Genomic DNA, 23,294 nt, shown 5'->3' with positions numbered 1-23,294 from the left:
AGCTGCTGAGTCCATCGTCAGCTCGACTCATCTAGTAGGAATGTCAACACCAGCGCTTCACCTCAGTGCTAACTTTGGAGCTAACTGTGCTAACTTTCAGGAAACTCTGTGAATCAGAGCAAAAACCGGAAAACATTTTCTGGATAAAATAAGATCCAGTGTCGGCAAAACCGCCGGTAGCTGGTGTCACTTCCTGTAACTGGAACTGACGGCCAGTCAGATCCACCTCCGGTAGTTTATCAAGTTCTCTCCAGCTGCTGTTTTTGTCCTCGCTGAGCCTCCGTACAGTCGTGCGAGCGAGACACGTTCGCTAAATGTTTCAGAGGGAGAGCAGACGGCAGCTGTCCGACCTGCGCTGTCACATATGTTTGATACCCCATGATGCAAGTGGGCCAATTAAGGGCGTCCCACAGGAGCGTTTGGAGCCGTGTGTGCTTAGAGACCACACACTCACACACACACACACACACACACACACACACACACACACTCACACACACACACACACTCTCACACACACACACACACACACACACACACACACACACACTGTTGTCACATCCTCAGTGACGGCGTCGGAGGAGAATCAGCGGGTGTTAACAGGTGCAGAAATGAGATGAGAGATTCACAAAATAAGACTTTGACATCCGGTCCAACATCAGAGCGACTGCGTCAACCGCAACAGCTACCTGCTTAATATCATATTCATGTTTTTAAACCTGCTGATTATGTAAAGTCGAGTGTGTGTGTGAGTGTGTGTGTGTGTGTGTGAGTGTGTGAGTGTGTGTGTGTGTGTGTTCTGGACTGTTTTATAGTCTCAGGGAGTGTGAAGTGATCTGCAGTATAGAAAGCAGAAGAATAACATTGACTCAGCACAGACTCGTGTTTGTTTTCTCTCCAATATTTACATTTTTTTTCTCTCTCTCTGTTGATGATTCATCACTTTTATAGGATTTAAAGTTCACGTTTGTGGTTCGAGGGATTTATCAGCATCCACAGTAAACTGAACCAGAGTTTAGATCAGTTGCAGCAATAATAACAATAAACGCCGATCGTTGTGAATCACCAGTCTGGTGTCAGCCTGCAGCCGGCTGCAGAACTTCATCTCCTACATGTGTCATAAAGAATTAAGAGAGGGGAGGAAATAAAAAGAACAAAATATCAGTAAGTGTTAAACTAACTCTGTTGTTTCTGCCGGCTTATGTAACAGTTATTATGAAGCCTCTCAGTCAATCACTGTGCTGCAGCTGTTACAGGCTGTAATAAAAACTTCAGCTCCTGTGAGACTATTTAAAGTTATAAATAACTCTTTTATTATTTCCCAGTCAATAAGTGAGATGCAGTGCAGCTTGAGGTTTTGAGTCCTGGTATGAACAGTGAGTTAAAGCGTGGTGGTGTCGGGTGGAGCAGACAGACGGAGGACCGGCCACAGCTCCAGTCGGGGCCTTCGGCTCTCAGGGGCCCCAGCAGCCCTCCATACAGTCTAATGAGCGTTCCTGGTCAGACGACACACTGGTGGTGGTTGTTGTTGTTGTTCACTTTACTGAAGTTTAGTTTGATTTATGCACCTCCATGTCCCTGATGTGTGGTGGAGCAGTGACTCTGAGTGAAACACTCGTGGCTCCACCGTGTGTCGAGTTGTGGTGTGTTAAACCTGGTGTCAAGACTAAAATGTTGACATCCTCCATCATCCTCCATCATCATCCTCCCTCACCCACATCCTCCATCTTTCCTCATCATCATCATCCTCCATCCTCCCTCATCCTCCATCATCATCCTCCATCCTACCTCATCCCTGAGCCTCACCCTTACCCACATCCTCCATCTTTCCTCATCACCATCCTCCATCCTTCCTCATCCTCTGTCCTCCATCATCATCATCCATCATCATCCTCCCTCACCCACATTCTCCATCCTCTCTTGTCCTCCCTCATCATCCTTCATCCTACCTCATCCCTGAGCCTCACCCTCATCCTTCATCCTCCATCTTTCCTCCTCATCATCCTCCATCACCATTCTCCCTCACCCACATCCTCCAACCTCCCTCGTCATCATCCTCCCTTACCCTCGAATCCTCATCCTCACAACCTGGCAACCCCCAACAATATTTGTATTAATGTATTACAGTCATTAAATTATTTGTAAGCGTTTTAATCTTTAATAAACTCACCAGTTACTTTAATTCCCAGCCTCTATAGAGATACAGACTTCTCGTGTATTCTCCTTATAATCATATTATTATCACTGTTATTAATTAAACGGCATCATGTCATTAAGATGAGCAACGTAATCAAACTGTAAACATAAACATGTATCATAGCAGCGCATGATATTTTGGAGGACCGAGCCCGCAGCAGCAGACACGCATGCGTCCTGGCGCTCCAGTCGGGCAGCGGGGATGCAGCTCCGCCGCCGTGGCTCAGTGCGCCCCGAGCAGCCAGAGCGCACGGTTACAATGAGCTTCTACATCGGTCCGACTGAGAGCCAGCATCAGAACCGACCTCCGAGCAGCACGCACACCGCCGCAGACCCTGACCGACACCAGCTCCGCCCGCCCGCAGCAGGATGCCCGGGGGAAAGAGAGGGCTTGTGGCACCGCAGAACACTTTTCTGGAGAACATCGTCCGGCGTTCAAGTGGTGAGTCCGCGCGTCGGAGCGAGGCTTGTGTCTGGGTTTGGCTCCTCCAGGCGGCTCGGACCCGGACTCTGCTGGAATACAGTGTGCCTTCACATCACGGAGGTGGAGGTGGAGGATAAACCCGCACAGTCACACTTCACTCCGGCTCTCATGGTGCTGTGATGGAGTTCACCTTCTCTCTGAAGGCTGCACGCGTAATAAGTAACGTTAAACCGGGTTAAGTTACATGTAAACAGGATTATTTCTCCCAGGAGGAACGTGTGATGCAGTTTTGGGGAAAATCTAATTAATTTCTGGTTCGTGTCGGCGAGATGTTCACCGGGAGTCACAGTTTACGCACCGATTTATTCGCCGCTGTTCGACTTTTTGGAGACGAAATTATGTTAAAATGTCGACAGACACCGAGGATTAAAAGTTTATTTTGTGTTGATGAGTTTTGACAGAAGCTGAGCCAATAAATCTGCAGCATTATGATCATCAATTAACTGTCAAATCAAGCCTCCACCTCGTTTTATTGTCTGTATTTATTTGAGGAGAGAGAGTCGACACCCTGCGTCACCAGAGCTGCGTTTTGTTTATTGGACTGAAGTGGCAGGTTGTGAGGTAAAATGAGCGATCAGCTGGGTTCAGTAATAAATATGTGCTCGGTTCTTCATCATCTTAATGTCTCCAGTACAACTCGGCTCTTATTGGCTCGGTTTGTGTGGTTTTATCGGGCTGCAGCTCATGTTTCTCTTCCTCTCCATAAAGTGCGCCGCGGACTTGGCACCGGCCCTGAGAAAATACGCGCACTCTCCTCTGATTAGATTGATGGCTGCTTCTTTTTTCTTTTTCTTCTTCTTCTTCTTCTTCTTCTTCTTTTGTATTCCCAGAAAACTCAGCAGAGTAATTGGCCGGAATTAGAGTCAGGGTGGGTGGAGATAAAGGTCAAGAAGACGCTTCCAGAAGGTGTTTCAGGCCGTCATGGCGGCGTGTCTGTCAGGCTTGGGTTGGAGTTGTTGTGTTGTTGTGGTGTTTTGGTTTGTTTTGTGTGTTTTCCGCTCTGAGAGATCACACCAGCTGATATCTGGACTGATCTGAAGAGCTCCTGATTGTTCTCAGAGCCTCAGAGATGCTGCAGCCTTTAAGTTTGAAGGAATCACGGGACTGAAACTGAGACATGGATCAAGTCAAGTCCATTTCATTAATATCCCTCATGAGTTTCACAGATCTGAGGCATAAAAAAAGATGATTTCTACAGTATAATACAGTTTGACTGCCTGCTGCAGAATATCAGTTATTGACAAGGATTCATTGATTAATCATTTAGGAGAGAAGATGTCAGCTGCTTTGATAATCAATTAATTGTTTCAGTCGTTTGTTGAGCAAAAATGTCAAACATTTGCAGCTTTCAGTCTCTAAAATGTGACGATTTGCTGATTTTCTTCATATTTCTGACAGGAAATTAAGAGTTTTGGGAACAAAAGAAGCAATTTGAGGTTTTTACTTTGAGCTCTGGAAACATTTTTTGACATTTAATAGACTAGAAATGATTAAATATGAAAATAATGAGCAGATGAATCATTGCAAACATTATAACACGACACACAGAGAAATTAAAAACTAATTATTCCTCAGTGTTTTGGAGCTTTAGCCTCGAACTACAGATTATATTTTCAGAGTATCTGGACATTAAAAGTGGGAAAAAGTTCAAAATGAAGCCGATCTGACAGGATGCTTCTTAAAAACTCCACCAGTTTCCACATTAAAGTGTGTTTACAGGTTTTTAATAACACCTCATAATGACCTTTGTTAATAAAAAAGAGTGAGTTTGTAGTTAATTAAACTTTGGAAACAGTCAGATAACAATTAACTAAACACTGAAATTCTTTATAAACAACATATAAAGCAGTTTAATCATTAACAGTAAGATAATTATGAGATTTACATTATTTAATTCTGGTTATTAAAAAGTATTCTGTGTCTCCAGAAGAAGCTGCAGCGTTTTCTGATGATTTGACTCTGGTGATGTCACTCTGTTTTTTAGTTGCATTGTGGGTAATGTAGGCAGAGGGGAAACCCATTTTATTCCAGTACTCGAGTAAATGTTCTCAGTTACATTCGAGCCCTGGTAGTAATCGTCTCCTGTGTGTCTCAGATCATCCCAGTCTGCAGTAATGTCGTGTTTTCTCTGCATTAATTCATCTATATTGTCACTTGGGTCTTTAATTTAAACCGTAAATTAGACGTGGAGTTAAAAGGTCTCATGTAGTCTGTCACAGAACTCCCTGACAGTCGGACCGGAGCTGTTAGCGCTCAGATAATCTCATCAGTGGGTTTCAGTCGAGGCGTCGAGTCCCCTGATGGTCTGAACGGCGTCCCGGCTCTTTCTTTCTTTCTTCAAGCAGCTTCCGCCGCCGTCGGCCTTCAGGCGGCCATATTGGTCGAACTCGGTGTCCGGCTAAGTAATTGGTTCTGATGAAAGAGGAGGGCGGGAAAAGTCGAGATGATTCTGGAGGTTTTTGTGTGTTTGTCACGTCTTCATCAGCTCTTTAATTCCACTGGAGGCTGCAGCAGGTTTTTAAGTGATGACTTCAAGGAACTCAAGTGATTCTGGGAACAGATGAGGCTGATGTTCTCATACATTACCCACAATGCACTGCAGTGTTTTTGGATTTGTTCTGACCACCACCAGCAAACAAAACCTGCTGGAGGAATAAAAAAAAAAACACTGCTTGTGGTGCAGAAACGCAGAGTTTGTCCTGTGGGTGGAGCTGCAGTAAACACCATGTTGTTACCGCTCAGACTCAGCTTGTCAGGCTAATCTCTGCTCCATGAGGCTGGACTCAGCGTACGTCAGGCTAAGCTGGACTTTGTTGGAGCCTCTGTTTGCAGTGATCCAACTGTAGTTTCTGCAGATTCCCTGTAAGAAACAAGAACAAATGAACTTTCAGCATTTTGGCCAGAGGACGTTAGCCAAGTCGGTTTCTGCAAAACCAGAGAAAAGTTCAACCTGCGTGTGTTTTTGTTGCATCTTCACATTTATTTGGGTTGAATTTTCTGTTTATCTCTCATCATAACTCTGTGCTTCTGCTCTGGTCAGGTTAAAGAACAAAAACCACTTGGTCACATCAGTTGCAGGTGGAGATGTGTGCTGGTCTCTTTAAAAAACACCTGATTCTGACAGATGGAAACCCTCCACCTCCTGCTGTGACAGCTAATGTCAGCCTCAGACGATTCTGTGGTTTAGCAGAAAAGTTAACTGCTAACTTTATATCATGACTGGCACACTTGCTTGTAAATGTCTAAAGAAAATAAGTATTTTTAGTGCAAACATGTTTTTAAATGGTGCAAATGTGGAAATTCATGGTCTATTTCAAGCCTGGTTCTCGTCTTCAGAACATTTAAACATGCAGAACGATCAGAATCTAGATGATGGTTCATGACCGTTTTTGAAAGAAATTTCCAGAAACACATTTCTGCCATTTTTGCTGCTCTGCTGCCCCACACAGCTGATGCTGACGGAGCAGGATCAGCAGGTTGTTTTTGCATTCACCCTCTACTTTCTCCACACTTCTCATCACTGGAAGCACTTTCAGAGCCGTTCTCATCACAAGAGGACTTATCGAAACTACAGCGAACACGGGTTTCTTTTTGGCAGAGAAAGACGGAAACTCTTGAACACTCGAGGACATAAAATCTGTCCAAAAGCTTCTTCGTCTTCGTCTTCGTCTTCTTCTTCTTCTTCGTCTTCATCTTTGTCTTCTTCTTCTTCTTCATCGTCTTCTTCTTCTTCTTCTTCTTCTTAATTCACGTTTAAATGAAACACGCTCATGTGATTATTTGTTTCCGACGCTGACAGATATACAGAACCCATTTTCTAGTTTTATTATGAGTCACATAACCCGCTGCACTGCTGATACAACAGAGGATTTTCCCTGACTGCAGCGAGAACATTTTTTATTACAGTTGGTATTTTTTTTTTTTTGTTTTATATCATCTGATGGCTGCCCAGTGGAATCAATCGACTGTGCTGTTAGAGGGTTTTTACTCATCAGTGTGTGAGAGGAGCTGCTGACACACCTTTGAGAAACACATCCGTCGAGTTTCACTGCAGAGATTTTAAATGCTGTGTCATAGTTTGACTGCTGCGTCATAGTTTAACTGCTGCGTCATAGTTTAACTGCTGCGTCACGTGATGCCGAGGGAAACTCTGCACGCTCAGGATGAATCAATCGTTTCATCCACAAATTCACTCTCTTCCTCGCCAACTTTCTCTTTTTGGTGGAGCAGATTTGGCAGGTGTTGAAGGATTTTATCTGCAGTTTCAGCTCATTAATTACAAATTGCAAATACTGCTGACCATCTTCTAAAAGCAGGGCGATAGTTTGTCTGACCTTTCCAAGGAGCCGCGGGCTCCGGGTCGGGCCTGATCGCTCTTAAAAATAACTCGCAAGACTTGAACTTTACCTGCAGTGCTGTTAAAAAAAAAAAATAAGTGTTGCAGTCAACACTTGTGCAGAAACGTTGGTCTGTTTCTGCTGGTTGGAAGAACCGAACGTCTGAGGCTTCATCAGTCGCTGACCGTCAACATGTTGGAGTGTCGACAGGACAGATTTGAGACGCTCTCACTCAACTAAAATGTTATGTGGAGGGATTTTTTTGTTTATTAAAACATGCGCAACATATCGATGTCGTCATGTTTGGGTTAGAATAAGTGTGTGTTAGTTATTCCAACGTTGTGTTTCTTGTGCTTCTTGAATGAAATCTGGGTGTGTCCGATCCGTCCGTCCACTCCGATCTGTTCCTCGTCCGTCAACTGATTTCCCTCTAATATGGATCTTATCACTGCAGCCACTAGGGGTCGCTGTCTACGATTTTTGTTTTAAGTTCTTGGCTGTAATAAGCTTCTTGCACAGACGATCTGCACGGTTTCTTTTCTGGAGGAAGAGCTGCTCATGTTGCAAGTCACATTTCCGGGAATTTGCGGTTTTACTGACACCCAGAAGAGTTCACGCGCTGTTTTTTACATATTACACATGTGGGATTTTCAAGGCTGGCTCAGATGTTTGATATGTGACAGCGATGATGATACGACTTGAGAAGATAATAAACAGATATTCCCTGCAGTCACCACAAATGTTACACCGTTTAATCTTGCTGACGATTATCTAACTGGCCGTTTAGTGTGAATTACTGACCCAGGTATCTGTGAATGATGCATGTAAATCATTTTTCTTACTCATCTGGTTTCGAGCAGGTGTTTTATCACGAATGCTTAATAAAAACATGATTCATCAGTCAGAACTGAAATGATAACTTCCCAACTGTTACAAACATCCAACCACAGTTGGCAGACAAGTTTCTGCTTACTTTAGTTTCATTTTAGATTAAATATTCCCTTTGAAAAAGCTTCACAGTGACGACAGAGGGTTTACTGTAAACGATGAGTGAAGTCACGCTGATCTGAAGCTTCTGTAAGTTGATTTTGATAACACTACACGCCGATAACGTGATGTGACGTGCACGTTTTCTGGTTAAATGTTTAACAGTCTTAACCTCTTTCATCATCCTCATCATCCTCCCCGGTGACCGCAGCTATCCCCACGTAGAATATATTGAATTAATAATTAATATCTGTGTGGTTATGAAAGAGGGAGAGAAAGATGTTCCCAAAGCCTGCGTCTGCTGCAGCCGCTGGTTACTGTGTTCAGGTTTAACGAGGGGATTGACAGATAGGGAAATAATTTTCTCTGGTGGAGCCTTTGGGGGGATGATGGTGATCATTTCTGCTAATAAGGAAGATGCCTGCGATCCTCTGCTGCTCGCACAGACGAGCTCTGAATTCATCCTTTTTTTTTTATTGGTGCATAAGTGCAGCTGGTTAAAGGTCGATTGCTTGTTTTCCTCGTCATTAAACAGAGTCATCATCAGTCAATCACAAGCGCAGTGACACGTGACAAAGATCTTTCAGTCACCGTCAGTTATGAAACATTAATCTACGTTCAGCCTTTCAGATTGTGTCCGGCTCCGATAAGAATATAATCTGATGGTTTAAAGAGTGAAACGATCCGCGGCCGTCAGACGACTACTGAGGCTGAGAAATCATGAATGTCGAGGCACTTTTTTTTTTTTTTTGCTGAAGATCTGGATAAGTAGTTGTTTGGCAGGAAGGTCGAGATGATTCAAACCGACTGTCTTACTCAGCGCTTTGGTTTCAAAGGGCAGGCAGGATGCTGCAGCTTTTAAAGGACCGCTCCGTAGTTTTTTAATACTCTCAGAGGGTGACTGGCTGCTGTGATCGATCCTTTAGACTGTGAGGAGTTTTGTTACCTTCTTTTTTCTGTGTGTAGAAAATAAATGAGACCTCAGCCAAGATTAAACCACCTGAACCAGCAACAAGAATGATTTTTGATTTAGATTCCAAGATGATAAAGAGCTGTGACTCCTTCAGATCCTCTCCAGAGGCTCAGAAAGCTTTGCAGCCTTTCATCTGTGATTCATATTTGATGTTTTTTTTTTTTTCTGTCCCGTCCATCCAACAGAGACCAGCTTCCTCCTGGGAAACGCCCAGATCGTGGAGTGGCCTGTAGTTTACAGCAATGACGGATTCTGCAAGCTGTCTGGCTTCCACCGGGCTGAGGTCATGCAGAAGAGCAGCACATGCAGGTACAAACCACCATTTAAACACCGTAAATGTGCGATATTGTTCTTTTTTTCTAATGCACGTCTAAAGCAGAGTTACAGTGCGATAATGGAGCGATTATGACTCTGTAGTCTTGTTTCTTTATCTGAACTGCAGCCACAGTGTGACTGTTATTAGCTCTGATCTGTGATTCCTTTACATCTGCACGCTGGATCTATAACAAGGAGATAAAATATTTAGCTTTTATGTGTTTTTAATGGTTTAAATGCTTCAATTTATGTGGACCTCCATAAAAATCAATATAGTTTTTCAACACGGGCTTCTTGAAACCGCACCAGAGTCGCCCTGAGTCATTGTTTTTAAGACTGAAACCACGTTATTCTCAAAGTGCTCCCTTTTTACTCCTGCAGAAAACTCTGAATATGTCGTTTTTTTCATCCGGTTCCATCCATTATTAAGCAAACAGAGAGGGAGAAAGAGAGAGAGAGGATTAAAAAGTGACATTTCTTTGGTACCTTACTGCTTCCGTCCCTCCGCAGTTATCATTAAAAGTGCTGTTTACATGAGACCGAGTTCGTTTACAGCCGGAGAGCGGCCACGAAAAAACCAAAAAAGAATCAGCATCTGGCATTTTCTACTAGCTGTGAAAAGGAGAGAGATGGTCCAGAGCTCAGTCAGACTGAATCCAATTTAGAGCTGCCAGGGGAGCTCGGCCCCGTCCAACCCGAGGACGGCGTCTTGTTCGCATGTCAGTCAAGACGTTTTTAAAAGACGCCTCCTCTCCTCAGGCCTCGACTGGCCGGCGGCTAAAAAGGCTCCCGAGCCGAGTGAGAGTCGAGGCGGCGAGATTTATCCGTCCACTCCCTGCGGCTCTGAGCTGAAGGGGGACACGGAGACCAACAATCCAGTCAGACGTGACACTGTGAGGATAGAAGAGCCCACTGAGAGCTCACACTCAGGCTGCTGCCAGCATGATGGAGGACGGAGGCCCGTTAATGGGGCCCGGGGACATTTTGGGAGAGTCATTGTTGACCTTTGGACTGCAGGACAAAGCTGTGACTTTGTGACATTAGAGCAGACGTATCGACACTCCTCATAACGACTCCAGGGTCAGAGAAGGTCGCGTGTACTGGAGCTCATCAACGATGAAGAACATGTTTTCTTCACACATAAAGAAATGGATCCGCTGCCAGATGTTTGAGTCTGTGCTCGGCTGTGGGAGGATGTTTGTTAGGTTCATGCATCCAGAGATCAGATGTGAGTGCAGTCAGTGGGCAGCTCTGGCACCGACTCCTCATCCATTCAAAAAAAAAAAAAAACCAAACAACAACCCTGGACGAGTTTCCAGAAGCTCTTCAGTGATCAAACACCAAAAGAATTCTGCTTTTGTTTGTGATCGATAAGGAGGAAACTGCCGGATGTTTCTCGTTTATGTATTTGCAACTTGAAGTCCTTGAAGACGCTGCTGCTGCTGCTGCTGCTGGGACAGAAACTAATCACTCAGACTAATTATATTAGCACAGATTAAAATGTCCTCAGCCCTTTAAGGAATAATTACAGCCATGCTGGGAAACGCACGCTGCACCGATCCAGAACTGGTCCTCAATCCCTCACCGTGAGCACAATTTATGCTGCTGCTGCGTCAATATACTCCGTAAAACCAGACTGAACCTTAATGGACACTTTATGGCACGATAACAGATCGACACGCCCGTTATTAAACATGTGATATACTATAACTCGGGGTCAGAGGTCGGGTCGGGTCACTATCGATCGCTGCTGTGTCTCATAAGGCCTGTTTCCTTTTTCCAGTTTTATGTACGGAGAGCTGACGGACAAGAAGACCATCGACAAAGTGAGACAGACGTTCGACAACTATGAGTCCAACTGCTTCGAGATCCTGCTGTACAGAAAGAACAGTGAGTGCTCGCTCGCCTCATTACGTGACATCACGTCTCTCGTGTCATGGCTGTTGCAGCGCTGACAGAACGATACGAGACTTCATGTCCTCGTGTCTGGATTGTTGTGCCGCCCAGCAGAACCATAACTTTCATTATCAGGGAATCTGTTGAGTATTTAATCTGCTGATCCATTCAAAAAAAAAAAAGGAAAATGGTGATGAAAGGACAATTTCTCACAGCCTGAGGTCGATGTGTAGACCCAAAGATTTAATAACTCAACCAATACTAGCAATAAAAAGTCCTGACTGACAATTTTTCCTCTGAAATATAAAATGTACATGAACATGTATGAAGTGTAGAATCCAAGGGATGTTGAAGTGACACTTGTTTATCTCAAACAAAGCCAAATATATTTAATTTACAGGGATTTAAAACACAGAAAAAGAAGAAAATCTTCACTTTAGAGAAGCTTTAACTATAGTTTAACACTTTAACATCTGAATTTATTTGCAGAACAAGAAGTGACTCTCAAACAGATATTTCTCAGAGCAATAATCAATACTTTTATACAAACAGTGGATGACACCTACATGGAGTTGAGAGGTGTCACTCAGACTCTGCAGTTCCCCCGAGACCTCCAGATCATTTTACTGTCTTTCAGCTCATTGTTCTGTTTTTATTTTCCACCAATAATTCAACTGTTTTGTTCACATTCACATATTTGTATATTTTAACTCTGATAATCCACCTGTACAGTATCTGTTCAGCAGCAGTTAGAGACTAGCTGTTGAGTTTGGCAGCTAAACAAAACTTTCTCAGGGGTGGTGGAGACCAAAAATGGAGCTAAAAGGTTTATTGGACTTCGTGTGAAACTCTGGATGATCACCTGTCTCTGTAACATCTGGATGCTTAATTAAGCAACTTTTTGCCGTACGGCTGCAACTAATGATTCATTTCAGGCTCACTTAATCTGCTGATTTGTTTCTAGAATAATCACTGAAGTGTTAAGTCAATAAAATATTAGAAAATCGTGAGAACTGTCCAAATCAGTGTCTCAAATTCCAAGATGATGTCTTTGAATGTCTTATTTTGTAAATCCAAATCCCAAAGAAATTCGATTTGATGATACAAAGCAGAGAAAAGCAGGAAATCTCCATGTTTGTGAAGTTGAAAACTGCTTCATTTAACTCTCTTCATCTGCTCGACTTGTTTCTGCTGCTCCAGTGTCCAAAAGTTCAGTTATTACATGTTTTTAACAGCTAATAAATGCTTTCTACTTTGTGCTCTGATATTTGAACACATCATTTCTTCTACAACAGTAATCACATCATTATAATCACATTTATTTAACCACATGGTTGGTTTTCCACCTGCAGCTGCTGAGTAATGCTCATATTAACTCCTCTCTCGTGTCGACAGGATTATTTTATTTATTCATGAACTACATGAATTGATGGTTAATGAAACATGTTTTTATGAACTTTCAGTCTCAGCTTCATTTACATTTTCATGCACCTTTCTGCCGACTTGATTCATTTTGTGTTATTTCACTTTTCCCGCGGAGAACTTTGTCACCTTGTTCAAATTCTGTAATATTTATAATTCATGCGTGTTTGAGGGTATAGATGATTTAAACCCTAGTTCATAATATATGCCAGCTGATGGATGAATAGCATAGAGAGGTCAGATACAACCTTTATGGATGAATTAATAAAATGTGATAAGTTCCAGTGTAAATATGGATGAAATGTAACCTAAACAGGTCGTTTCAGGTAAAAAAAAAAACCCCCAGCAGAATCCTCCGTTCGGTACGATAAAGCAGCAGAAGAGTGAGCAGTAAATTTCGGGATCAGCAGCGTTGGTGAGGAGCACAATGAACAAAAGAGTGCAGACAGAAATAGTTTCCAAAATGTTCCTGTCTTCCAAGAGGGATGACCTGCGAGAGCAGAAAGCGAGGTGGAGGAGCACGAGGCAGCGAGGAAGAAGCAGTAAAAAATGGAAAAAGATCAATTTCAAAATGGCTCAAATCTGCTGACAAGTGCGCGAGGCCTTATAGAGGCCGATATAAACGAGATGGAGGGTGACGACCAACAATTTGTAGCCGCAGAAATGATGATGTTAAGGTTCGTGTGCAAGTTTGTTGAGCTCTCCGGAAAGAGGAGGGAATAAAGAACAGCGAGTTCTCTTAAAGTGATGACCTGAACGTTAAGTCGTACCAGAAGACGGTAGAAGGATCAGATTGTTCTTATGCAGATTATTGGGGACATCAGGGACGTCAGAGTCTGTCCCTCACCAAGGAACAGTGACAATAATCAAACAGTGCTGTGTGATGCTTTCATTGCTTTCCTGACGGTTGTTGCTGAGATTATCCGATCGTCTCTTGCAGGAAGTCCCGTGTGGTTCTACATGCAAGTGGCTCCCATCAGGAACGAGAACGACAAGGTGGTTCTGTTCCTCTGCACGTTTAAAGACATCACCCTCTTCAAGCAGCCCATCGAAGACGAAACCACAAAAGGTGAGAGTTTCACCGCGGCAGGCGGGCGGGCGGAGGGAAGAAGCTTCCTCCCCGCAAAACGTCTTTGCTCAAACGCAGCAGCGTCTTGTGTTTTTGAAGATTATATTTTTGGCTGTTTTTATTATTAGATGACTCACAGAGTGGAATTCGAAAAAGGAGCGAGAGAGCGAGTTCCTTTGATGGATCTTTTTTTATTTTTTATTTTTCGGGGCTTCTCTGTTTTGTCAGATAGCGTACAGTAGAATTACAGGAGAGAGGGAACAAGACGGGTGATGACATGTGACGAAATTTGCGAGTGGGAATCAAAAGAGCCGTGTGAAATACACTGCCAGCTGGCTTCTGATGGGACATCCTCCTCCTTCAACCTCTCTCTCATCATCATCCTCCTCCCTGATGTTTTCATTCTCTGGCTCTTCATCCCGCTCCTCCTCCTTTGTGTTCTCTCTCTACTTTGTCTTGTCATTTCCTTGCCATGGATGCGGGGAGTAGGGTTAAGGAGAAAGTATAAGAGAGAGAGAGAGAGAATATGAACAAAGGTGTCTTTGTTTATCAGTGAAGTGTATGAACTGCACTGCAGACTGGAGTCTCTGTTAGCAGGCTGAGTTATATAAGCTCATCTCCTCTGTGAAGCTTCTGTATGACAAGTGCATCCTGAGTCTAGATGTCAATAAACACAAACGACACTGCGACAGACGGACGTAATGTTTCTACACAAAGAAAGACAGAAACTTAATAAAGAACACATGCCGAATTTACAAGAAAACCCAAATAATGAAGATTTTTATCGGAGACAGAGTTTTGTAAATTTTATTAAGTGTCTTTTGACTCATTAACTCACAAAATTGAGCGATTTTATAAGGGAGTCTGGTGGATTTCTCTCCCTTCTTCGTCTCCTTGCAGTTTGCCGTCTGCAGTGCAGCTTGTTGTTAGTTGTGATTAGGTAGAAGAGTTCCTGGCCACATATGACTCATCTTCTTGACCTTCCTCATCATCTCTGGTCTCGACCACATTCCCATCAGCCTCGGCTTTACTAGCCACTAGCTGCTAGCACGGCTATAAGCTCTTCTCAGCGTCTCCTGTCAGCCTTCTCTTCAGCTCACTCTTCCTCCTTTTTGTTTTGTCTCATTTTCTTCTTTTCTTTGCTCGTCTTCTATTCTCGCTCGTCTTCCACCTCGGTGATGTTTTCATGCTTTGGCTTTGTATCTTCTCACTCTCCTCCTTCGCTTCCTTCCCTTTTTATTGTCTCCTTCGTTTTCTCTCTTCCTTCCTCCTCCACTTCCTATTCTGAGTACCACTTCCTCTCCTCTTCCTCCTCCCCTGTTCTTTCTCTCCACTGACTCAGAACATTTTTTTCTTTCATCCAGAAAAAAAAAAAGAGCGAGTCGAGTCTTGTTTCCGTGCGATGCGGGAACGTCTCGAGCTGTCGGCTTGAGTTTGAGGAGGTTGTGATGCTGTCAGGAATCACAGGAGATGTGGGCGGCGGTGTCGTCCTCTGCGCCCTGACTGATGCACAGTGTCAGCGTTCCCGCCCCGGGAGCCGCTGACGGCGACGCTGAGCGGGTGTGTTAGCCCTTTGACACCCTTCCCCCCGTCTCCCTTTCTTTAACGTACACACATGTATATACAGTAAACACGTGCGCACACATGCAGCGAGGTCCTCCCTCCTGCTGCAGAGACCGGCTCTGAGTTGTCATCTGTTTATTCCCTCATCATGTGCGCGCAGCGACACATGAATAACTTGGGTCGAACATGTAATTAGAGCTTGAGTGGAAGTTGTATTGTCACGTCAGTGCGTTGAAGCCTTTGCCAGTTAGTTTTGTGCTGCCGATGTTTTGCGGCACACTTCTGAGGCGGTTCTGTGATCGTGGTGATTTGAAAAGAACATCAGAGGTCAGAGTGAAAGCACAAAGGTCACTCAGATGTCTCGCTAATTAAATTAATCTATACGAGCCGGAGGTGAGGACTCGGGTCAGACTGAAGTCACAGACTCGATGCCTTTAGACTCGACTTGACGAAATCAGAACGGACTCGCAGCTCGTCCTGGACACCAATGACTTCTGACTTCACAGCTACAAGTCCTGCGAGTTGAATTACTGTTTATATCAGAGTAACGTGGCCGATTTGAAGACAGATGGACGTTACAGCTTCAGTTCCCCGTCAACGTGTCCTTCATCATATAATAAAGGGTGATGACGAGCATCAACAGTCGAGTTGTAATGTGATGTTTGTTGTGCACAAATGATTGGTTGATGCCTTCATTTGTGGCGCCATTGCTCAGCTTTCACCACGTAATATTCACTTTGCACAAACAATGCAAGATTTTAAAATGCTCATAGTTTTTGGGGATCCTGATGACATAATCCTGGTAACACGTGATCCATTACCACTGAATCCCATGACGGTGTGTTTGACTTCAGTGTGCGGCTCGATGCAGCATCAGCCTGCTGTGTCACAGAGCAGCGTACTGCAGGCTGCAGTTTAACCCGCCTGGTGATTATAAGGGGTGGGAGAGGCTGTTTGTGAGGCAGGGAGATGCGCCGCTGCAGGCGTCGGCAGCTGAGTTCGCTCGTGCTGCGAGACCCAACCTCGCTCTGAGCTCCGTCTCTGGCTGCTCCTACGGCTCGGCATGCCAAGACATGTCAGCGTCAGCTGACGGGAGAGAGGTCGCGGTCTGCTAAAGATGTCCATCCTCAACTGGAAATAACCAAATAGATTATAAATGTGTTCTCTGCACCCACCGACCCCGTGTGTTCCTAACCCTGCTTTTTAAATGACCCATTTGTTGCCCCGTCATCCTCCTGATGAACTATTATTCATGTGCTCAGACTCTGTGTTGTTGTTAACACACGTGGAGTCTCTACACCTGATAGTGATTTATCAGGACGACGTAAAAGAGCGTCGAGATTTACGTTAGCAGGTGTCTTTTCAATGCTTTCAGAACAATGTGCTGTGTGCGTGGCCTCTGTTTGTTGTTGGTTGCTACAGTCAGCCTCTGGCAACAAAGCAGGTACAGTGACTCATGTCGGCGTCATCGATGTGGGAGAGCGGCGCCGAACATGTCACAGCAGAGCTGCTGGTAAACATCATGTTGTTGTTTTACAGTGGCGGCGTTCACCGTTTGCCTCGTCAGCACCTGTAAAAGCTTCACAGACGGCGGTTAGCTCAGCCTCGAGCGAGACATCATTTCAGGGAGACAGCTGATCAGAATGAGTGAAGAGTGTCGAGGCAACAACACAAGACGCCTCCAGCCATCCAGCAGAAACAGCTGAGCTTTTCAAATCTGTGATTTTATCTGGTTAGTTGTAATCGGACATTACTCAAGACCGGAAATATTCATCGAAAAACAGCCGCGGGGAATTTTCATCAGCTGCTAATGGAAGTCATGTCGCCTCATTATTTGGCCTTTTGGTCTTTTGGGCTGAAAATCAACACGAGGCAGCAACATTAAATCCAGTGTTGGCTCCCAGAATCGGACCAATACTTGAGATTTCATAGATCATTAGTCTGCCGACCACCAGGCGCCAATTACACAAAACCTCCTAGCTGCAATCTGCACCAAGAGACAATTTTGACCACTTTCGCTAATCAAAAAAAGAAAAAGTGCTCATACTTGCAAACCTCTCATGAGCAGCTGAGAGCCTCGCAGGGACCAATCTGCTGTTTGTGAGACGTTCCATTTGCACTCCGTGTTTAATGGACGCCTGCAAATCATAAAATGTGTAAAATGAGCTCCTGGCTGACTGGATTCAGATGGCTTTTGGCTTCCGGTGTCAAAAAGCTATAAAGATAAATTCAAACTCAACAGCAGATGATGATGATGATGTTATTTTGAGTTCTGAACTCTATTCTTCTTCTCACAAAGGCAGTTCAAGACATTATTATTGATATTAAATCGTGGAATTGTGACGTAGGAATGAAATTTCAGATATCTAGAATTGCATTTCACGTGTCTCAGATATTAACTAGTCAGAATTTAGTTTTCTGGTGATCAATATGGCGGCATATTGGAAATGCCAGTGAAATTACAATCTTCCAGCTGTCGTGATCCTTCTGTAACGGCTGTAAATGTTATTGTAGATTCCCGTGATCATTATTCTGATATCTGTATGATATCTGTATGATAATTAAAGACCTGTAAATCAGTTTAGATGAGTCAGAATATGATTTTTACAAGTGAAAATATATTTTTTAAATTTATAAATTGGCTTTTTGTGCTGTGTGGTGCCACCAGCAGTTTCTGAGTGCAACACAGCTGTCAGAAATACAAAAATAACTACAATAAAACTTACATCATGTTGCTTCAAATGTATAAAAGAGCTCTGGTGAACAAACCGACATGAAACAAGACATTTTTGTAACACGGCGCTTGTGAACGCAGCTTCAGATCATCAGTTTTGTTTTGAGGAGAACAACGCTCTTATCTGTCGGCTACAAACAATTAACATTTTGCACGCTGCATGCTTTAACGTACCTGGACCTCCGAGGTGCCGCGGAGTCGATCCAACCTGAACGTCTGCTCCTGCGTGATAACCTCAGCGACACACGGCACCTGAACTCCCACCTTCCTTTCACAACAAAGCCTGATGTGAAAGCTCGTTCTGAAGAGCACAAAGTGTTCCCACGCTACTGAATGTTAAAGAAGATGTTAAATATAGTCAGTTGTTGCTGAGTGTGTGTGTGTGTGTGTGTGTGTGTGTGTGTGTGTGTGTGTGTGTGTGTGTGTGTGGATTCGGTGTGTTGTGCTCTTCGGTGAAGAACTGCTGATCAAAAATCTCATTTCAGAACTCACTTCTGCGGCTCGTGCTCCGGTTCTGCTCCACAGTTATTTTTAGCTCGGGCCTTTTTATTATTATTTTTCTTTTCTTTTTTTTTTTTTTATTTCCCCTTCCATTGTGCTCCAGTCTCACACATCACACAGTGTTGCATTGAGAGCAGTAGTATTGTTGGTGCAAACCGTGAATAAAAAGATCGCTCACACGCTCGTCCTGCAGTTTGTTCGAGGTCCTTTTCTCGTCCTTGTGTGTCGGCCTGTACAGTGTGAAGCCTGCGAGCTGTCAGCGTGTGTTTACATGAACGACCACCAAGAAAAATTCCTCCATTTCACTTCATAATGAAAGTGGTTCTGGGGTCTGAAAAATAACACATCAGTTTGCTTTCCAGGCCGATGACTCGCTATTATTTCGGAACAAATCGCTGTTCTATACTGGCCGTATATACAGTGGATTATGCAACCGCAGCTACTGAATCGACGGAATAGAAGAAAAAAAAAAGCACTCGAGAACCTTTTGCTTGAATAAACAGACTTACTGCGCCATTAAAAGTCAAACCAGCAAACAAACGTTTGCAGTCAGCCAGCGGGAGTTTCGAATAAGAAGCTGTAATACTTTATTTGACATTTTATTTACAGGGACTGACATTAAACCTGTCAGGATCATAAAAGAGTCACAATGTCGTCGACGTAAAATGTCATAAACACGTCAACAGTCAAACCTGAAGATTCGGTTTGGCATCAAACTGTCGTGTGCGAATGGTTTTGACCTCAGCTAAAGTGCTTCACTTTGGATTTAAGTCATTAAGATGTCACTTAATGTCACAAGTCCAGTTTGACGGCAGGGTTAAAACCAAATGTAGCTGAGAAAACCGTCGTCTCCGTCTCAGCTGCTGTTTCATTTAAGCTTCTTACTGTGGTGTTGGTGAGCTGGTGTGTTTAAGGCACTCCTTGCGCTGTCTCTGTGTTGTTTAATGTGTTCAATCCTGTGTTTTCTTTGTTTGCACTGTATATTTTTCGTCATGATGATGCTGCACTATTTCAGTTTGTAGTTTCAGTGGTTGAAGAGTCAACAGGGACTCCGGGAAGATGAGCAAACCACTCTGTGGAAGCTAATGGTGCATTAAAGATTAAAAAGTGAGGTATTAAGGCGTGCTTGGCTTATGAATGAATTAATATTTATTATTTTTTTTTTATCCAAGTGCCCGGATGACACGAGGCTGAGACACTTCTCACGATACATCAGAGAGAAACGAGAAAACAAAAAGCAACACAACAGATGTTTCCATGTGTCAAAGCAGAGAAACGAAACAGGAAGCTGTCAGAATATAAACGGTTACGTAGAGTCGCAGTTCTGTTCTGAAGTACAGTATTAAATGTTAACGGACCGTCTTCTCTTTCACATCGATGGCTCTGGGCTTTTTAAACTGCTTTTCACCAGCCAACAATATAGCGTGTCGTATAAAGTGAGTTACTAAAGCTTCGCTGCAACAACGTCCCTGCAGGAAAAGATATTGTAAAATCTCTTCTTCGGCCCACGAGCGCCCACGCTTCTTATCTATGGAGACACGCGGCCTATTTGAGGTATTCTCATGTAGAAAACCACATAAAAGGAAGCGGAGCTGCGACTGAAGATGTATAGCGAGTTACACAACAGTAACTACAGCAGGCAGGGCGAGAGATCAGCACTCACAATAAACTAGATATTCACCTCGCTGTCCAACAGTGAATGGATGTATTTGCCTCCGTTTGAACGCAGAATGAAAGGAGAGGGGGTTCTCTCACACGGCTGGAGGCCCGAGGGTTAAAAGCTATTTCAAAGTCCGCTTTTTGTCCGTAATGGTTCCCTTCAAAGGGGCCGGGTCGATCACGGTGTGGGGCTGCTGTGTGTGGCGTGCCTCTGTTGTGCTGCTCGTTGCCCTTTCAAACATTTTGATTTTATTTTTAGAGCAGAACAGCGGGAGTGCTCGTACTCTACGTCTGTGTTCGGCAGCAGCGTGGCAAGAAAATGATCAGACAGCTGGACGGGCCGGTGTTATTTAGACTGACCTCCAACAGAAACTGAACACAGGACTCTGCAGTAATCGTTTAAATATGATAATAAAAGCTGAAACCACAATACTGGACACAAAAAGAGGAAGGAAAGGCTCAAACACTGTCATTTTTTATCGTACTCGCTATGCATATAGAGAATATTAATCATTGAGATGAAAAAATAAAGGTTATATGAAAGTTAAAGGAAGAAAACAGGAGAAATATGTTGATCAGGAACACAGAGAAACACTTTTCTCATCAGTATCTCACAAATCGAGTGCAACATTCAGCTGAAGTCAAAGTTTAGTTAATTTTTCTTTGTTAGCTAATCTTTGCTAACGTCACATTAGCTAAGCAGCCAGGGGTAAATAAGAGCTGTCAGCAGAGTGTAAACAGAACTAAAATGTAATTTAAGGAGTAGTTATTGTTAATTATAGTAAATGTGGATCTGGTTTGGTAGATACAAATTAGACTTGCAGTTCTTTGGATGTCCAAGTAAAAATACTGATTAAACGTGTGTCAGTGCTTTCTTAGCACTCACACAGTTTTCACAGTATTATATATAGTTTGTCTTGCGCAGGATCACGACCTCTGTGAGAAATACCAACAACCTCCAGTTAACTGACTCCGAGACGATCCTCGCCCCAAACACTGTGTACAGAAGTTGTCAGAGTCGGAGTTCAGAGTTTTCACATTCGCAGGAAAAAAAACATATGTTGAAATTGTCAGTGTTTCTTGCCGTATTGATCCCCTGAAGGAGAAACTCTGACCACACAGAGGTCGGAGCAGAGACCCTGCAGCTGCTGGAGATCCGGTTGTGTTCACAGACACTTTCTGCAGCGTGGGTGTTCGTCATGATAGCGGGGTTACGTTCACATCGTGCAGGGTTCAAGAGTGTGGACGACCGGCTGTTCCTGCCAGTAGTAGCGAGTAAAAGTGAAAGCTGTGGGAATATTCCTGTAACTCCAGTTTGTCTCTGGAGTCGTGAACTGTATCACTGAGCGCTGCCTGAATGTGTTGTACAAAATCTGATCTGAGGTGTGTTTTATGTCTTCGTTCCTGCAGGATGGACCAAGTTTGCGCGGCTGACGCGGGCGCTAACCAACAACCGCAACACGCTGCAGCAGCTGGCGCCCATCAGCAAACATGAGGTCACCCATAAACAGTCCAGACTGGCCGAGGTGAGCTGACGGCACACACACACACACACACACACACACACACACACAAAATGTTGTTGGTGTAAAGCAGTTTGCAAGATAGATCAAAGTGGAGGAAATACAAAAACCATGATAACCAAGTACTACTTCACTGCTTCATGCCAAGGTCCACTTGTTTACTTTGTCCTGAGCTCCCAATAATTTCTCTTGGTCTTCATCATTCTGCAGAAAATCAGGTGTTGCACATGCAAGAGAAGGGAAAGTAGCAATGATGCTATCAAGAAACTGTCAAACAACAGCAGCAAAGTTTGCAAAACTAGCTGAGAGAACATTATCTTCACGAGAAGCAATTCAACATGCTAACAAGGTAAAGATTAATACGGCAGCAATCAAACGTCAGCTAGTGATGTTCAACGTAAGCTAAGCTAACATCAGTCCAAAACCATTTCTGCTATGACTATTTTAAGGCATTTGTGTTATTTGTTTGGTTTCACTTGAGCTCTTCATTAACATCTTTCATAAAAACTGCTCCAACATAGAAAAGTGACATCTTAAACTTTAAGTAGTGGACTTAAAACCTGACTTTGGTGTTTATCACTGAAGGTAAAGACGACCAGCAACACAACAGTTAACCGATCCGTCACTCGAAGCGCCGCCTCGGCACGACACACCACAAATATGCCACCGTAGCAACTCGCTGCTCTTAGCATTATTTCCGCACAAATAAATCCCCCATATAAAACATTAAACACCGCATTCAAGCTGAGTTAATCCACGCTCACGCCGACTCGTGCATTAATAGACGGACACAAACATGCGGGCGTACTGTACTCTGTCACGCCCTCGGTGCATCCATCCGCTCACATGCCAGCTTCCCCCGGAGCTGCAGTCGTTGGACACAGCGAGCGGTGCGTTCTCTTCCTGAGAACGCTGCGCTCCTGTCGACCGCCGGTGCTGTAAATATTTCATGATGGGTGGAGAGACAGACGCAGGGTGCTGTGGGCACTCTGAATGATTGTGACTGCTGCTGCTGCTACAAAATTTAGAAAATGGATTTCGGGGTTGGGGGAGAAGACGGTTTGTGTGTGTGTCTCATTTGCCGGAGCTCACCCACCTGTTTTATTCATGAAGCTTTTGAGTGAGGTGTGTTGTCTCTAATCAGAATTTGTTTGAGTTTCATCCCTGTTTAGCACATGAGGCGAGGAGCCCGTGTGGGTTTTCTGGCAAAAGTGTTACTTCCAGGGCTGTTTTAAAGGTGATGAGGGCAGGAGTGATGAAAGAGAGGACGGAATTGAAAAGGAGAACGGATGAAAAGAGCAGCGGAATGAGAGAGGAAGCTGAATAGGAGAGGAGAGGCAAGGTAATGAATTAAGTAAGGAAGGAGGTAGGAGGAAACAAGGAAGGAAGGGAGGACGTTCATGAGGGAGGAAAAAGGGGGATTGGAAGAAGTCTTTCTAATGAAAGATTGTCCACTATGGGAAATGGGAAAGCTTAAACCCAAACCTGTTCCAAATTAATCAAATCTGTCTCATGAGTCCTGCAACTTTCTGCCCATTTCTGTGATTGGAGCGCTGATTCTTTACAGCAAAAGTAAAAATAAAAGCATGCACACAAACAGTGGAGCTTGTTGTAGTTGCTGTTACTGCAGAGGCG

General features: G+C 43.9%; 1 protein-coding gene across 10 annotated transcripts in view; it reads left to right on the top strand.

The window, feature by feature from the left end:
* Positions 1–23,294, top strand: part of LOC119034352 (potassium voltage-gated channel subfamily H member 5-like) — a 138,784-nt gene that overhangs the window by 31,317 nt on the left and 84,173 nt on the right. For 3 of the 10 annotated variants that reach the window (XR_005079545.1, XM_037125278.1, XM_037125279.1), the window contains exons 1-5: positions 2,357–2,638; positions 9,163–9,286; positions 11,076–11,182; positions 13,551–13,679; positions 21,547–21,662. Coding sequence is in view for 8 of the 10 variants with exons in the window: in XM_037125278.1 (XP_036981173.1) it covers positions 2,566–2,638; positions 9,163–9,286; positions 11,076–11,182; positions 13,551–13,679; positions 21,547–21,662 (549 nt within the window). In the remaining 2 variants the exon portion in view is untranslated. Of the gene's footprint in view, positions 1–2,182; positions 2,639–9,162; positions 9,287–11,075; positions 11,183–13,550; positions 13,680–21,546; positions 21,663–23,294 lie in introns of those variants that run through there. The other 7 variants (XM_037125273.1, XM_037125274.1, XM_037125275.1 and 4 more) reach the window with 5 other exon arrangements.

This window comes from Acanthopagrus latus, chromosome 16, assembly GCF_904848185.1.
Source record: "Acanthopagrus latus isolate v.2019 chromosome 16, fAcaLat1.1, whole genome shotgun sequence".
NCBI classification, from domain to species: domain Eukaryota; kingdom Metazoa; phylum Chordata; class Actinopteri; order Spariformes; family Sparidae; genus Acanthopagrus; species Acanthopagrus latus.
This window is presented reverse-complemented; position numbering and strand designations above follow the sequence as displayed.